This window comes from Dermacentor silvarum, chromosome 11 (genome assembly GCF_013339745.2).
Source record: "Dermacentor silvarum isolate Dsil-2018 chromosome 11, BIME_Dsil_1.4, whole genome shotgun sequence".
NCBI classification, from domain to species: Eukaryota; Metazoa; Arthropoda; class Arachnida; order Ixodida; family Ixodidae; genus Dermacentor; species Dermacentor silvarum.
The window spans coordinates 19,131,364-19,149,684 of record NC_051164.1 but is presented as its reverse complement, the minus strand read 5'-3'; the positions used below and the strand labels follow the sequence as shown (position 1 = coordinate 19,149,684).

The 18,321-nt window shown below is 44.7% G+C and overlaps 1 protein-coding gene across 1 annotated transcript in view; it reads right to left on the bottom strand.

The window, feature by feature from the left end:
- Positions 1 to 18,321, bottom strand: part of LOC119432444 (uncharacterized) — a 115,695-nt gene that overhangs the window by 52,868 nt on the left and 44,506 nt on the right. The window contains 6 exon segments of the mRNA XM_049658240.1: positions 92 to 300; positions 4,399 to 4,605; positions 6,259 to 6,392; positions 7,750 to 7,883; positions 13,281 to 13,474; positions 15,812 to 16,005. Of these exon segments, the coding sequence (XP_049514197.1) occupies positions 92 to 300; positions 4,399 to 4,605; positions 6,259 to 6,392; positions 7,750 to 7,883; positions 13,281 to 13,474; positions 15,812 to 16,005 (1,072 nt within the window).

The window sequence follows — 18,321 nt, the reverse complement described above, 5'->3', positions numbered from 1 at the left end:
AATGTTGATAAACTTCAATAAATTTCATCTACAAAGGAAAACAAAAATGCTAATAATAATAGCACAGAAACAACATCAACCACACACTCACCCAGATGGCATCAGTGTCAGATTTCCATTAAGCTCCAGTGCAAAAGGCTCGTCGTCTGCAACATGGTGTTGCAACGTAGCCTCCAGTGCTGTAGCGTGCAAACCCTTCTTGGAGCCTCCTCTACGGACAGGTCTGGTTAACCACAAAAGTTTGGTCTTCCCATGTTTGGCCTCAAAAAGATGGCTGGTGCTGGGATGCCACCATGTGCTCTGGGCAAAGAGAGAGAGAAAAAAGAAAACGGTGAGGCATCGTTCATTGCCAACAGCCAAGGTGTATCTATTAACGGTAACTCACCTTTCCTCAGTCGCAGAGCTCGTCGACGTTTAAAAAAAAGTTATTTTATTTTTTTATTATGCAATACAGTACGGGGGGGAGGGGGGGGGGGGGGGGGCACACAAAGATGAACAAGTTTAACTGCAGATGGACAATTGAAGATAAAGTAGTACACTATGCGTTGGAGTTAGCAGTCAAAATGCAGCCTCGGAATAACTCTGAATACAGCACAAGCTATTCAAATCAAAGTTAAAGTAGGAAACTCACACTCAGAAATATAAATCATGCATGGCCCACACGAAGGCAAAGAGTAGTATGAATGGTTTCACTTCATCATAGTTCCATTTGCAGAGAAAGAAGAAAAAATATGCATGATGGCATCTATAAGACAAGAAACACTCAGACAAAACAGAAAAGCACAAGAAAAAATTGTGCTGTTGTATCAGTACAGGCCAAATATCTATACAGAAACATTGCTTGCACCACACCCTCTTTGGTACATTCAGGCTGCGTTGGTCATTAGAATTCATACCAAGTTTGTCTAGCACATTAACATTAATCCATTTATCATTTGCAGAATGTTTCTCTACATGGGTGCAACAATTTCAACAGCTTAATATTACTTGCGCTAATAGTTTACTGCTGTACGCACCTGACTAGATATATTAACAAATAAGTCACAAGAGGTTCAAAATAATAGTTGAAACTTACACTTCACATATACCGGTGTTTCAGTGAACACTTTTTAAGATTTTTAAAGGCTGCCTGTGGCAGATAGCACCATTCTAGTTCATATAGCAGGTCTACTCGAAAAGGCGGACATTACTTGCACAAAAAATTTAAATGCATAATTGACTGATTAACAAAAATTTACTAATTAAGTTTTTAAGTTATTACCTTATGGCCCATATTGCAATTTACAAATTCTAGCTGTGGAGTTCGCAAGGTGGATCCACTCGGAACGAATTCTTAGGACGACACCAGTTTCAAGATATTATAATTCTCAAACTTTGCAGAGAAATGCATGGGCATTCCAGTTACTTTTATGCTTCAGTGCATTTTATGCTTCAGTATTGCGCTTCAATGCATAAAATGACATTTTGGTAAGAAAGTAACTGGAACGCCCATACAATTATCTGCAAAGTTCGGGACCACAACATGCGGAGGTGCACGCACACACGCCGAGGCAGTTGATGGAATCCTCTGAATTTCCAACACCGCGCAGCGCGCTTGAAGAGCGCCCTGCAATAATTCAGCGCATGGAACCATTCAGGGAATGGTGCGACATTGATGACAACACAACTCATAACCAGGATGACATTAGCGAGTACCTGCGTGCTGAATCGTTAAGCGCGTGTTCCACATCAGAATTGCTTGAGTTTTGGAAAGGAAAAGAAAGTAACTATCCGAAACTTGCAGCAAACTTGCAGGAGAGATCTTGGTTATCCCAGCTACAAGCGCCAGCAACTTCAGTGCTGCAGGATACATCATGCAGAACGCCGCACTCGACTGAAGCCCATGTCCATGGACAACCATTTGTTTTTTCACAATAATCTGTGAATGGCTTCGTGCTACATGCTTAGGAGTTCCTTACATTTATTGGAAAGCAAAGTTAGCAGCAAGGACGGAGTGCTTTTTTTTCTTAATAAACACACTTTAATTTTCTGTTGCCATGTTCTTTACTATTGCATCGTTGATCGGGCCGGGCCGAGCCTTTGGTCTGACATGCAGGGCTGGGCCGGGTCCGAGGAGCCCGTCCTCAGTACAGTCAAATCTCGATAATTTGAACTCGAAGGGGCCCGAAAATTTGTTCGAATTAAAGGAAGGACTTATTTTTGTAGTATTAGAGCACCATAGCACGACGTACAAACGGTGTGAGTCGTGAAATATCACTGGCGCGCAAGCGAGCGAGGGCCACGAAACTGCCCACGTCGGCCAATGGTCACTTCCCGATAACGGCAGAAAACGAAACTTCAGGGAGTGGGCGGTGCCGGCACGGTGATGGGTGCGCGCGAGGACCGTCAAAGGTGAGGAAGGAGGGTGGCAGGGAAGCGGATTTGGCCTCGGCAACCCCGTCGCTTCGGTGCTGGTGGCTTCGGTGGTTCCCTCTGCGCCGCAGCGTTGGCTGAGACGTCAGCATGTACACACGTGTTCCGGTGGGACGCAGAAACGGCGACCTTGCCATTTGAGAGAAATTTCCGCCGCGGTTCTTTTTCTCTCTCTCTTTTTTTTTTTCTCCGCGCGGCGTTGAGGGGTCTCGCCTAAGCTTTTCGGAGCAATGCCGATCAGAAGCGTCGCCACCTGATTTGGCGCGGTGCTGAGAGCATTGTCGGTGCATGGTATGTTCGAATTAACCGTCGCAAATGCTTTCGCGTTCGAATTACAGGGCATTTTCGCCCATTGGAATACACATAACTTTGACGGGACCACAGCGTCAGTTCGAATAAACTGGAAGTTCGAATTAAGCGTGTTCGAATTAACGAGATTCAACTGTACATCGTTGGATAGGGACTGGCCTGCCTTCGGCAAGCATCGGGCTGGGCTGAGCCACGAAATGGTGGCCTGTTGACATCTCTAAGATAGAATACATCTTGGCATGTTCATGCATTTATGCCACAAAGGCATCTATGACTACTACAACGAGAAAGCGACGACAGGACGAGACCTTGACTGCAGGAGCTACAACTTTTGCGCAGTCTTACATCATTCCTGATTTTATGCAGCTGTTTCCTTGCGATAGCAATTATACGAACACTCCAAGTGGATTTCTGCCGTCGCCGTCGTCGTTGCTGTCGTCATCGCCCTGAGGTTTCGTATAAAGTCCAAGGGCGATAAAATCGTCGCCGTGCGCTCTATGCTGTATGCGCACGTGAAAGCATGTGAGGGACATATGCTTTCACGGGGAGCGAACGAACGGTGGAGAGCAAACGCACCTTCTTCTGTTGAGCGAAAGGCCGTGCGGGGATGGAAGGGAGGGAAGACACTGTGCTGCGGCGCCAAATGCGTATCTTGCAACCGGGCTTAAGGGGAACTGGAATCTCGCAGGCAAAAGGAGGAAAGAGGGAAGGCAGTGCGGGCGCGGCTGTTGCGCTGCGAGCAACTGCGTACTTTGAGTGGCAGTGGCCGGTCGCGCGCACCGTATCTTGAAACGATCTGCAACGCGGCTCCCACCTTTGTATGCGCTGTGCTTTCGCCGCTCAGTTTCCGTTGAAGCGATAGACTGCACGAACCTTCGCTCGCTGCTGCTGGCACGCTTGCTCATGCCAGCGTTTTGACAGCGGTTGTGTGCGGTCATCGGTTGTGATCTATTCATGTTTGCTTGTACGCGCTGACACCATGCTTGTTAATTCAGTTAGTAAGCGAATGTGTCCAAGTTTATACAGTCGATAAAACTACTGTCCTTACTCCGTATAGCTCTCTACTAATTTGCTATTGCAATTGATGCTTCGCCTTTCGGGCGAGACTGCCAATGTTTTTTTATGTGACACTTTCTACGGAACTGCTGTAATATATACCAATACAACAGCAACTTGTGGACATAAGTCAGATCACATATTATTTGTACACCTTTGTGCTACCAGTACATGACATATACCATGCTTTGGTTGCGAGCGCAAGCAGTGCTGGCTTGCTGCTTGCGGAACTGTGTCACTCCACTTGCTCGCTGGTAAAGCGAGCAAGTTGAGATCTGTGACGCATTCCGTGCAATACTAATTATGCTATATTTTGTGGCATAAAAGTGGGAGACTTAATTACACATCGAACTACATCGTGCATACCTACCTTTCTTTCATATACGACGCACAATTTTTTGGTCGCAAATACGAGCAATGAGAAAGGTCTCTCTAGCCTTTGCACTGTTGCCTGCTATGTACAAAACTGAATACAGGGGAGTTGATGAGTAGTGCAAATAAGTTCATCAAGTATCAAGCTACTGGCCCAGTTGTTTTAGGTATAGGGGAGTAAGTTCATAGCAGCTATAAGTGTGAAAACACACACACACACAATATGAGAGTTTGAGCAGGTCCACTTACAAAGAATCCCCAGTCGGACTGACGCCTTTGCATTTTCTCGCTGAGAAGCATGAGCTGTCCCTGGACTTCTGCTGTGCTCTTCCGAGATTCTTCCTCAAACTTGACAGCCCAAGAGTGGTGAGAAACGGTGAGGTTGTAGAGGGCGCTGCGCTTTGTCAAATCGCCTTTTATGTGCATCCAGTGATCCTGGGTGTAGTTGGCAAAGGCCTGCAGAAGACATGACAGCAACAAAGAAAGTCAAGCTACAGGGCCAGGTCATAAGGCATACCTGTGGTTGAGCAAGTGAGCACAGGGGGGGGTTACAACCCCCGAATCCCCCCCCGTCGGTGCGCCACTGAAGTGAGCACTGTATATATCCCTGCAATGCCCAAACACATTTCCCCATCAAAATAAATTAGGGCAACCTGTCCACCTTTATTTCTAAATCATCATCATCAGCCTATATTTATGTCCACTGCAGGACGAAGGCCTCTCCCTGTCATCTCCAATTACCCCTGTCTTGCGCTAGCTGATTCCAACTTGCACCTGCAAATTTCCTAACTTAATCACCCCACCTAGTTTTCTGCCACTCTCGACTGCTCTTCCCTTCTCTTGGTATCCATTCTGTAACTCTAATGGCCCACCGGTTATCTATCCTATGCATTACATGGCCTGCCCAGGGGCCATATTCTGAAACATTCCACTTCAGCGATATTTCTTTTTCGCTTTCAGGTGAGCGATGATTGGCTGTTTTAGCAAAATTGGATGAGCTGATTGGCTGGATGAGCTGATTGGCTGTTTGAGCCTGACGTCATTCCATTTTGCTCAGACAGCCAATTAGCGCACGCCTGAAAGCGAAAAAGAAATATCGCCGAAGTGGAACGTTTCAGAATACAGCCCCAGCTCCATTTTGTCCACTTAATGCCAACTAGAATCTCGGTTATCCCCCATTTGCTCTCTGATCCACACCACTCTCTTCCTGTCTCTTAACGTTAGGCCTAACATATTTTGTTCCATCGCTCTTTGTGCGGTCCTTAAATTGTTCTCGAGCTTCTTTGTTAACCTCCAAGTTTCTGCCCCATATGTTAGCACTGGTACAATGTGCAATGACTGTACACTTTTCTTTTCAACAACAGTGGTAAGCTTCCAGCCAGGATTTGGTAATGCCTGCCTTTGGACTCCAGCCCAATTTTATTCTTCTGCAAATTTCTTTCTCATGATCAGGGTCCCCTGTGAGTAATTGACCTAGATAAACGTACTCCTTTACAGACTCTAGATGCTGAATGGCGATCTTGAATTCTTGTTCCCTTGCCAGGCTATTGAACATTACCTTTGTTTTCTGCATATTAATCTTCAATCCCACTCTTACACTTTCTCGGTTAAGGCCCTCAATCATTTGTTGTAATTCGTCCCCATTGTTGCTGAGTAGGACAATGTCATCTGCAAATCGAAGGTTGCCGAGATATTCGCCGTAGATCCTCACTCCTAAGCCTTCCCAGTATAAGAGCTTGAATACTTCTTCTAAGCATGCCATGGATTTATTTCTAAAGATGGAGAGTATATTTGTGCAAAAAACAAAATGAAAGTTTATTTGAGTTGAAAATTAACTATTACAGCAATTAATTATTTCGTGACTGAAAACTTTCTTTTCGACATATATAGCATACGTTGCCTTCTGAAAGTGAATAAACAGATGTCAGTTTGTGCACCATCTTGTGCGTCTGATTGTGTTTTCTTCGTGTGTGTCTTGTTAGAACTATGCAGAACAACTTTGCATGTATGATCAAGAACCGATTAGCCTACATGCAACTGTTTATAGGCCATATAAGGCCTAACACAAAGTATCACGCATTTCAACTCATCACGCGCCTCTCAGCTTACCAGGAGCCTTTGTGTTGCCTTCTCCAGTTTGGTGAGGTTCATTTGGAGGAGGTGCCGTGACCTGGACTCGAGGAAGTGAGTCCTGAGGTCAAGCGATGTCTTGGGAGTTGACAGGTGACTGTGCGAGGATCGCACTACCTGTTGACAAGAGCAGGGGAGGGAAGCAGCAGAAAAACATTAAAACCTCAAGTCCCCATCAGTCTATGGCCCTGCAAACAGGCAAGCATAATGCATAGGTCCTGCAGTGAGGATCATGTCTGCAGAGTGTTGCACCGATGTAGAACACTGCCAAAACAGCTGTAAATTAAAATAAAAGCCCATTCTCGAAGAAGCAAGAAACAAGACGGTGTCACACTAATGGTGCTACTGTATAATGTGCATTGCATCTACAGTGCGCAAATAACTAGTAGCAGTGAGAATTCCTGTGAAATGCAGTGTGCGGAAAACCATATTTGGAAATGCAAAGAAAGAAAAGGAGTGGAAGTCAAAAATAAACACGTGGTAGTCATGAGAAAATTAGCCGTGGGCCCTAGACTTCGATAGACAGAGGGTTTTAACCCTGGAGGACGTTTCTAGTGTACACTGGGAAAAATAAATATTGAATTAAATTGAATTCAATTGATGTGGGAGAAAGTGGAACAAGAATGTTGCTTGTGGCCCCGGGGAAAAGCTTCTACAGTGGAGAGGGTAGCTTGGATCACCGCCTGACCCAACATTTCATTTAGACTTGCTTTTCACTTGCTTCTTCTACCTCAGAAACTGTGGAACCCCTTTTAAAAGTGCTATTTCCAGGACGAGTGTGCATTTATGCTGTGTGGGATAGGTGCACTCTAGGGCATTGTCAGTATTTCTGTGTCTTTGCTTTTGCCTTAGTCACAGTTCTACAGTGGTTGAACATGAAACGTCACCATAGCCAATGCTGGCTACCGCATCAGCTACATTCTTTGTTCGACTCCTGTTGATCACTTCCAGCCTCCATCTTTTATCCACAGTTTGTGTCTTATAAGCACATAATCACACCTTAAAAAAAGGAATCTATTGTGGCAGAATACTCCCTGGATGGTGTTTTGCAGCTATATAACTTAAATTTCTGTCATGACCTGGTGATGGGCCCTTCAAGAAAAACTTGAGCATAACAACAGCTCCCCATTGAAGTGATGTGTTACTTAGTTAAAGCTGTGCACTTGGGAAACACTGACATACATAAAACAAGGATACACACAAATTGTCTCGTGAGTGTTCTTGTTTTGTGTGTGAATCAAGTGCGCTGCTTTCACTGAATCATGAATAACCAACTAGCCTGCTAGTACCTGTTAAGCAAGCATGTTGTCGGGCCACTCGACCTCTCAAGTGGTGACTCACGGCAAACAATGGGAAAGGGAAGGTGGTGGGGGGGAGTGAGTAAAGAAAGCTTCGCTTTCTCAAATGATGTCATTGATGATAGCACTATTATCATCATAGCACTAACATCATATGATATGCCATCAGCACTTGCCTTGAATCTTCCAAGGGTGGAAGGTGCCCTCCAATGAAGGAGAAAATGAGCCCAGCCACCAGAGCCGTCTTCAGTGAAAAACTCGTCTGCCAGCAGCTCCCTCAGCCAGGCCACGCTGCCGTCTGGTCCCCTGGAAAAGGATAAAACGAGTCTATTCACACCTGGAAGTGCGACTTGTGCTTGAAGAAGCTAAATTTTTAAAATTACAGTAAAATTACGGGGTTTAGCATCCCAAACCTGCACGGTAGACTCACAGCAGAGGGACTCTGGATTATTTTTGACCACCTGGAGAACTTTGACATGCATCCGAAAGCACAGCAAATGAGCATTTTTGCCCCAATCAGATTGTGGCCACTGGAGCTGGGAATTGAACCCACAACCTCAGCAGGAGAAAGCAATAGCTGCGCAACCAAATTAAAGGTTGCTTGCTTCATTAGATAGCAGGGCTTAGGGTAGCTCTATACAGGATCGAGCATTTTTGCATTGTGCTTCCATCAAAATGCGGCCAGAGTGGCTGGGAACCAAACCTTCGACCTCGTATTGAGCAGCATACAAATACAGTAAAAGCTCGATGATACGATCACGGCTAATACGAATTTCCGGATGATACGAATTTTTCTGTGGTCCCGGCCGAGCCCCATTACTTTACAACGTGCTAGAGAACGGTTGTTACGAATCGATTTTCGGCCTGCGTCGGTTGATACGAATAAACGCCACCCCACTGACGGCCGCGAAAGAGAACAGCGCGCAGTCACGCGCTTTCTCCCGTTTTGGTGCGGAGGCGCGGACGCGGCGCCGGACAACGTGGACTCCGCGACTGGGCGCGAAGAGTTTGAAGCGGTGGCGCTTTTGTACTTTTCATCCTTTTCGGCGGCCGCCCATAGGACGGAGTGGCTGCTGTGCTTTGGGCAATAAATAAAAGTCAGAGATGAACTCACTCAGGCACATGTTACGTAAAAAGCATTTATTTCTTGAAGAAAAAAGTCTCTAATGTCCTTCTAGTGAGTGAGTTCACCTCTGACTCTTTAATTTATCTACAGTCGAATCTTGTTAATTCGAACACGCTTATTTCGAACATACCGCGCACCGACAATGCTCTTAGCAGCGCGCCAAATCACGCGGCGGCGCCTCCGACCGGCATTGCTCCGACACCGCCATAGAACAAAAGCTCAGGAGAGACCCCTCAATGCCGCGCGCGAAGGAACGGGGAAAAAAAAAGAACCCGCGGCGGAAATTTCCTTCTCTCTCAAATTGCAAGGTCACCGTATCTGCATCGCGCCGGAACAAGCGTGTACGCGCCGACTAGAGTGTTCTAGACAACCGTATTCTAGCACACACTAGTGCCGACGTCTCAGCCACGCGGATAAAATGGCAGTGAACCCTTCTCCTCTATTTTCTAGTCACATGTTGAACTTGCACGATGCGGCAGCAGCGCAGAGGGAAGCGGCAGCAGCGCAGAGGGAAGCAGCGGCGGAGGCGCAGTCGGGCCAACGAAACTGCTCACGCCCGCAAACGCTCGCTTCCCGATAACGGCAGAAAACGAAACTTCAGGGAGCGGCTAAAATAATCTGGCGCCAGCACGGCGGCGGGCGCGCACGGAGATGTGCGCACGGAGTCAAAGGTGAGAGAGCTACGAGGGAGTTGAGAGGGAGGGCGAGGGGAGCCACCGAAGCGGCGGAGTTGACGCGGCCAAATCCGCTTTCCTGCCGCCCTCCTCCCTCACGAATACTTCAAAAATACGTCCGTTTAATTCAAACAAATTTTCGGGCCCCTTCGAGTTCGAATTATCGAGATTCGACTGTAGTTTTAATTGTGTTTCGATGATACGAATTTCGGCTAATACGAATATTTTTCGTGACCCCGTGAGATTCGTATCATCGAGCTTTCACTGTAGCCACAAAGTCAGGTAAACATAAGCACAGCCTTTACAGTGCCCACAAATGTCTGTTTTGGACACTGGTACTTGAAGTGTGCCTATTTTCAGTCTTGTTCAATGAAAATGCATTCCGACTGGTTGCATGACCCAGAAACATTAACTGTTTTCTTGATAATCGCCTCACAAAATCACTATCACTGTTTTTATGGCATGTTAACTGCAAGTGGTAGTTCCATGATATAGTAAATCTTAAAATTTTTATGCTATTTCTGAATGGGCCATGGTGACCGTGCACTCTTGGAAAAATCGGCACACTGCTCATGCAGAAGCGTCTTCATTTTTTCTTTTTTTTCTGAGCACACAGAATCATTAGACAAAACTGAGTGTCTATATCCCACCTTTTTCTTAAATTAAAGCTATGTGAACAGACCTAATGATAGCAAATTTACTATTCTTACTCAGTTTTGGCATTATTAAGTCACAGACATCCCACCTGACAGATGTATATACGATGGTTGAAGCTAAGACACAGGGCAGTGCCCAAAGTGCTTCCCTCCTGAAGAAATAGAGTGCTGCACTGGTGTAAGCGTGTGCCCATTTTAACTGTTTGGTTAGGTTAGATTAAGCCAGCATCCTCTGCCAATAGAGTAACAGAATGGGTGTCCAAGGAATGGAAACACAGCGGAAGACATCTAGCTGGGGATTAGGTGGTATGATGAGGTTAGTTACTAAAAAAATGCATCGCAGCAAACTTGAAGCCACAGAACTGAATCAGCTGACACAGGACACTGAGCTTTCCTCCTACAGTTGATATAGAGACTTATAATGACAATGAACCAATGCTAGTGAAGCTCGAACTCGTGACCTCTCAGAACCAAGGCAGGCATTATAACAATACCAGTAGAAGTGCGCGCAGGCTCAGAAGAATGCATACAAGTCCCCTTGACATTTAATTTTAATGCACTGGCTACACTAGACAAACACACAATGACCCATGCGTCTACGCACAGAAATATGTAGAGCCTTTTTCTGACAATGTATAGAGCCAGAAACAATATTTAAGTTTAAACAACTGGCAGTTTCACCCAAAGGCAAAGCATGATGGCAAAGTTTAGCACTACGCTGAAGGCATCTCAGAATGACGGCGTGATAAGGATCGCTGCCAGTGACGTTGCAGGTGCTGCACCTTGACGGTGCACGAGATGAGACTAAAAGAAAAAGTGCTGGCATCTGTCAGTGCCAAAATAAAGGCTTAGATATATTTAGCTCGACACTCACTGTTTGTTGCTCAGACCAGTGATGCGCCATGGTGTGGTGTGCACGCATCAGCTTGGCAGGAATGCGAGTGTTTATATACAGCGTGTGTGCAGGCAATGCACACACGCTGTATTATTAAAGCCAGCAACAGAAGGCAGAACACTGCCCGGCAGCTCTGGCAGTGCCGACCGAGTGGAGCATGCTGATGTGTCCACTTGGCTTCATTACTTTTGCAGCAAACTGCACTGCGTGTCTCTAAAGACCTCCTTCTAAACCTCCACATGCGGGCCATGCATCCCATCAATACTGCGATAGCATGGCGGCAGTGGCGCTGGTGCGAATGCACCCCGAGTGCCTGTATAATTGCTACTGCAATACTAATAACTGTTTAATACTTACGGTAGCTTCCATAAAGCTTACGACTGTTCCATTTAATATAACAATACACTGATTTGTAGAGGCATATTAGGCCTAGTTCTGTAATTGTACAGTGAGCATGTCAAACTGCACAAAACATAGAGCACAAAGCTCTTTAATCTGGTAGCTATTATTGCACATATAGGGAGACAGAATCGACATCAGTGGTTACCCTCAGGATAAAGCCATTATTATTATACACGTGCAAGTATGCCACAGTAGCTGGTAATGTGCAAGACTTCCTGTGATGGACTAAGGTGTAGAGTGTGACCGCAAGCTGTACTCGCAGACAACTTTCTGTGGCAATGAAGGGAAACGTACGGGGCCAGAGCATGTGTCACTACGCCAATTAGTCCAACAGCATTTAACAGTGCGTTTGGTTTCTTGGAGCAGACACTGAATCGGCGTAGCTTCCACGTGCTACAGTTTCACACTTGACCAGACGCAAAAGAGAAAACAGAGAAATAAGTCAAATTTAACACTCAGTGGTGTTTTGTTTTACTTTGCTGTTGTAAATAAGATGTTACTGTTTTCGTTTTCAAAGCTTAAACTAACGCAGATGAGAATGGACAGCATTCAGCACACATTAATAAATGACAGTGGTAAAGTTGCCTACACATACGACTGTCGCACTTAATAAGTGTTACATGTGCCTTCATCAATCTCTATTGAGGCAGCTCATGCGGTCCCAAAGCAGGAATGTGCTGAACGGGGCTGGTCAGCAGTACATTCTGAAGGTGAAGGGGATTGAACAGCACATGAGGCAGGTTAAGGTGCCATCTACACTTTGTCCAAAAGCCTCATACAGTACAAAATACAATACCCAATACTTTTGGGAACCCACAACCTTGAACTCAGCGGAAGAATCTAACAGCTATAGCAGTGGGTAAGTGCCAGTCGCACTGACGCGGGGGAGGGGGGGGGGGGGGTTCGGGTGTTGTAACCCCCCCCTGAGGCCGAGTTACCCCCCCCCCCCCCCCCACGCGTCCAGCCCCACCAGTCAAACGTGCACCTTCAGGGCTCTGTTCACATTGTCTTTACAATTCAGGAGGTGGCTTGAGGTCTAATTTTCCTGATTAACAAAAACACTCTATCACTGTCTTGTATTATATTCATTCACCCTTAAATTACTTTGAGTAGAACGCTGAAGAAATAAACATCGTCATTATCCTTGGTGTCAGTATTATAATTATTACACATTTTATCTGCTGTTGGATTCCTCTGGCTAAAGCAAGGAAATTGAATATTATGCAAAGTGCTTGCCTCATTCCCCCCCCCCCCCCCAAAAAAAAAAAAAAAAAAAAAAATTCAACCCCCCCTGGCAGACATCCTGGGTGCGCGCTACAGGTAAGTGCAGATTTCAGTTCCAGTTTTCGGCGTCTAAAACATGCTTTCTTTTTGTCCCAGAGGCCACAGCTCTTTTACTTAAGGAATGGACAATCTTGACCTTATGGACAGTGAGCTTAGCAAAATGTTACAGAGCAGCTTGACCATAACAGATCAGTGCATTTGGCAACTTAGGTACAACATACAGGCACATGCTTAAGCAACTGAGGAGCCCAAGCATTTTTTAAAGTGTACACACGCACACACATACATGCTCATGCACACACACACATGCATAAAGAAATAATGAAAGAAAGTGAGCATAGGTATAACGCACAATTACTTACCAGTCAGTCAGGAAAAAAAGTTGTCATATGGAAGCTTCTTGATGAGCCAAGAAGATCCACATATTGACATGACAACCATCATCAGCCTATATTTATGTCCACTGCAGGACGAAGGCCTCTCCCTGTGACCTCCAATTACCCCTGTCTTGCACTAGCTGATTCCAACTTGTGCCTGCAAATTTCTTAACTTCATCACCCTACTACAATTCACTTGGAAAGAAGAAACTTGGATCTATTTTCAAACCTGCCTTCAAGAAGCAAGCTGCACACAGAGCTCCAGGTGTAGAGGAGAAAAAAGGCAAACCTTTCAAAGTTGAATCTCAGCTCCTGCTTGACTCCGGATGGCTGTGTGTTCACAGTCCAAGAAAGCCCATAGACGTTGGAACTGGTCTGCACGTTGAGTGACCTCTGTCTCACACCAACTGTCACCCTCTGTCCATTGGCAATGCGGTTGGCCTCCTTGGTCGGCTTCTGCCTCTGCTCTTGTTTGGACCGGTCCTGCAATGCCATCGCTTGACTGTGGCACTGTCACCTTGACATGCACTTTCTTGCACATTTATCTCATAATCTGTATCTGTCGCACTACATACCATGTGTTGGTATACTCACTCATGAGAGCACTGACACACAGTTGCTCCACACTCATTTCACAGACATGAAATAGAGTGTGAGTGAATGACAAAAGGTGTGATTGGACGTGGGTGTCAACTGAACTGAGTGCTGGTGAGCTTCAAGTGGACATGTGGAGGTCAATGACTGTAGGCAAGTGTGATTGGGCACGAGTATACCATTAGTGGGTGCCAGTAAATGTGAGTAAAAGCATGTACGAATGTGAATGAGTGTTCGCGAATATTTGTGGATGCGAGTAGGAATACGATTCCACACTGCTACATATTCAGTCGCCAAAGATGGAGTAGGCCCAAACGAGATGCACAATGATGCCAAAATTAAGCAAAACAGCATTAGTAACTTTTTCTTTAGACAACGTAGCCATATCACAGACCAGATCACCCCATATGTTTAGCGAAAAGTTGCTGATGACAATGGCAACTTCTAGAAATGTTTTAACATTTTTAATTGATCCCCTCCCCCCCCCCCCCCCCAGACGGCTTCCTTATTATTTCTTAAACTGTAGCGTAAATTACGCCCAGTGGTTGTGACTCACCAGTTAAAATGTGAAAAGTGATCCCATAATTTTCTGAAACAATATCAGATCTCAAGACTCTGCTCTGCCTAGCTAGGCAGCTTTGATGCTCGCAGGTGGCTCACTAATAAACTCTTCAGTATGTCTTGAGAAGTAGCGACAAATACAGGGGTGCATATATATTTGACGGAATGTTAAAACTGCGCGAAAAAAACTAGGACAAGGCACGTGACCACATCGTCACTCACACATGTGCACATAACAAATGAGAGAATTCTGCAGACTAACTTGTTAACACTGCTTGCACCGAATGCACCACATTGTGAACCAATCTATGCTACGCAAAAATTGTTTTATCAAGACAAAAAACGACGATGACATATGTCTATTAACAGTAACCGAAGTGTAGGCGATAGGTGAGGGAATGAAAAGGCGCGATGGTACCTATAAAACGTGGTTAAAACAAAAATCAACATGAGTGAAGGCGGCGGCTTTCGTTCCTAAAGAAGGAACGAAAGACTACGAAGATGTCAGAATGAAAACAACAATCAACTGCAGTGAAGACGAAGGTGACAATAATAAAAAAAAACAGAACATGACAACATGAGAACTTGTGAAAATGGCATGAGGGGGAGAGAAAAGACATGGTAAAAAATGAAGCTCAACCTGAACTCGCGAGCGATTACATTCATGGAAAATCAAACAAACCTCGCATGAAGTTACAAACTCTTTCTACAGGTGGCTTTCGAGAAAAGCAATTTCTTCCTGTAAAAGTGAAACAGACAGCATACTGACACACCTGTCACTAGATTTGATGATATGCAATGCTTCGACTATCCCCTTTTAGTCTGGTTTCTCGATCTGGACAAAAAAGTTGTGTTTTCCAAGATCGGTTAGCAAGGGGTCTTTTGCAGACCATCACCTTTACCTTTGCATTCTTTGCAATGTAGGGCTAAGGTGCCTGCTGCGTTATTCTTTACATTCCAGTTATGTTCACGTGCCCTTTCATTGAAACACTTAGCCATTTGTCCAATGCAGAACCTGTCACAGGTGAGGAGAATTAGATAAACCACCCCACAAATACACTCAGTGAACTGCTTATTGTGCTTCGTTGTGCACTGAGGCCTTCTCTTATTTTCTTGTGTCACCAAAGGGCACACTCCATGTAAAATTAGCAGAGTGTGCCGGGTAGTGATAGGAATTAACAACGCATTCGAATGAGAATGTCAAGTAATTCAATTAATGTCTCACGAGCACGCAGGCTTTTGCCTTCATCCTGTTTGGCGTATGCTAAAGCGGCTGTCAACTTTATTTTAACCTAAGTCAGCTGTACACTTACGAAGTGAACACTTCCGGAACCCAGCAGACATGTTAAAGGGTCCTCACCAATTGCTTTAAGAAAAAAACCCTTTTACGGCACCTGCTATTTCTGTAGCGTACTAGATAAAACAAAAGCAGCTAAAGTAAGTAAAACAAGGTGGTACAGTAGCAGCAAAAGTTTCATACACAAGACAATAATTTTATAATCTTTTTTTTTCTTTCATTATCAACACCATTTAGGATGTTTTGCAACTTGCATCTTGAACTTTTCCCCTGCCTCTTTGAACCTCTTGGAAAATAAACTTCATAAAAAATAGTTATAAGGTTACAAATAAATTCAAACAACAGACACTGATCCCGTGCCTTCTCACCTCATAGATGAGGACAAGTTGCTGCCCCGGCGCGTATCCAAGGACATATTCCGTCACAACTGCGTTGCCCCCATCTTGAACATCAGAGTTTCTTTTCTTCATGGCTGCCCTCAGGAAAGGCATGTCAGGAACGACAAGCTCAAACCCACCATCAGCTTTAGTCTGATACGTCAGCAGACTTTTTGTCATTGTGCCTGAAAAAGACAGTGCGAGAAAAGTGTGGGAAAAGGAATCTTAGAAGTGTCTTTTTTTTTTTTCGTTGTATGAAAAAGACCCGATATAGTGAGTATATATCAATAGGTGAACTGTAGAATGAGCCAGATGATTTCAGCAAGGAGTGTAGTTGAGTCACTTGGCATGTCTTTGGATCAGTGGGAATAGTACGGTGGATGAGACGGAAAGGAGCAGATGTACAGAGCCTGCACCCACTCAGTTACTGAGACAAAAAATAGAAAATACAGTCGAGTGTCGACATAACCAACATGGATATAACAAATTACTGGATATAACGAAGTAAAGCTTTTCACCGATATCAGCATGTAATGAATATATGCCTATAACAAATATTGAAAATAACGAACATATTTTCACGTCAGATGTTACCTCGTTACAGAGAGGTTCAACTACTCGCGCTTTTAGAGGGACAAAAAGGCGTATACAAGAAAAAAATCACGAGCCCTCCCCTCTTGAGAAAATGAGGGTAAGGGAAGTTGTCGTGTGTGATCCTGACCTACTACTTTTCCTTCCTTTTCCTACTACATTTCCTTCCCTTTCGTGCAACTTTTCCTTCCATTGCGTTGTACGATTCTTTGCTCATCGTGTTGTCGTTTGCGTTTGATGTCTCGAGTTGCCGCTTGCGATTCTTTGAAATTAAATTGCTTCAAAATTAAATCTGTCCATCACATAAGACAATGAATGGCTCATACCCCCTTAAGCAAAGGCTCATACCCCCGTAAACGTGGCCTCCCCATTACGACGACAGAAGAGAAGTGAAATGCTAGGCTGGAATGATAAGCGGCAACACAGCCAGCTGTGGAAGAAGACGACGATGACGAATGCGAGAGCAGTGGCATGAACGCAACCCAAGGGGCGCCAATGAGCCAGCTGTGGAAGCAGACGATGACGCTCAAGCCAATGCTGATGATGATAGTTTTCTGCGTACACCGACCCCGACACAAGTGAGCCAATACAAGCTTTGCTTGAAAACACAATACATTATCAAAGTGGCTGGCTGAGCAGTAAGAGCCAAAGGTGTGGCCGTACTGTGGCTTTCGCTAGCTGCCACATCTCAAAAATGGAGCAAAGAGCAAAAATACATGAGCCATACTTTGCGTACAGGAACTGAGATAAACGTATATTATGCCTGCCTTGGGTAAACCTGTATGAGAAAGAATTGCAGTATCTGTCAAAGCTATGTGCTGAGCCAGTCACTCTGATAATGTGTTGTAAGTTCCTTACAGGGCTAGCCGTTATGAGTTATTTCAGATTTCGGAGTGCCCATAGGCTGCACCATGAAGCTAGCTGCACTACACATTTTCCACAGTTGCTTGGGGTACCTTCATGGAGGTTGTATAAATGTTTATTCAATGATTGTAAAGCAATATCATAATAGAAATAAAGAATTCTAGTTCATGTGCATTTTTTGTAATTAGCCTATGTCCTTGTTACTCTAAAGCTCGATTCTGCGCTTGACACTGCAAGCAGTATCATTATAGTAGTAAGAGAGACACCAGTGGGTGTAACCCACTGGTGTCTGACGGAGGTAATGAGATCCGAAAGCTGTTTTATGGAAAAAAAAAATTGCCATCTATCCAAAAGTAGTACATGTCGCAGTACAGTACAGCAAAGCATAGCACAGTACAGTGCAGTGCAGTGCAGTGCAGTGCAGTACAGTACAGTATTTATTTATTTATTTATTCATTTATCAATACCTGTAAGCCTTGAAAGGCTCATACAGGAGTGGACATATTGGTTTGCAGCAAGCTCAAAACAAAAAGGCAATGGTTACAATCGACGCGCCATGTAAGCAAGAAGTAAATACTACAAGGAAACAAAAACCAACTATATAGTGCGTACGCCATGTAAGGTGTAAGAAGCAGTTAATACAGAAAAAAAATGCATATTGGGTGTGCCGTGTAATCTACAAACAGTATCAAGTGTAACATATATTAACATACCATCCAATGGACAACCGTGCGCAAGAACAGAGCGCAGAAAAGTACGAAAGAACATACGGACACCAGCGCGTGTGCAAGAAATTGGGAGCAATACGTCATTGATAGATTTTTGAGGAACGCTCAGCCAAGACGACCACAATGCGTTCATCATTCCGATAATGACTCAAGGTGCAATTCGAGTGCCGACACAAATGAGTGCACAGATTGTGAGCAAATAATTTCACTTGGGAGGGAATTCCACAGATCTATTGTTGAAGGAAAAAAAGAGTATTTTAGTGTGCTACAACGCGATATCCCAACTAGCCCAGCTGTCTGCTTTTAGTACAAATCTAC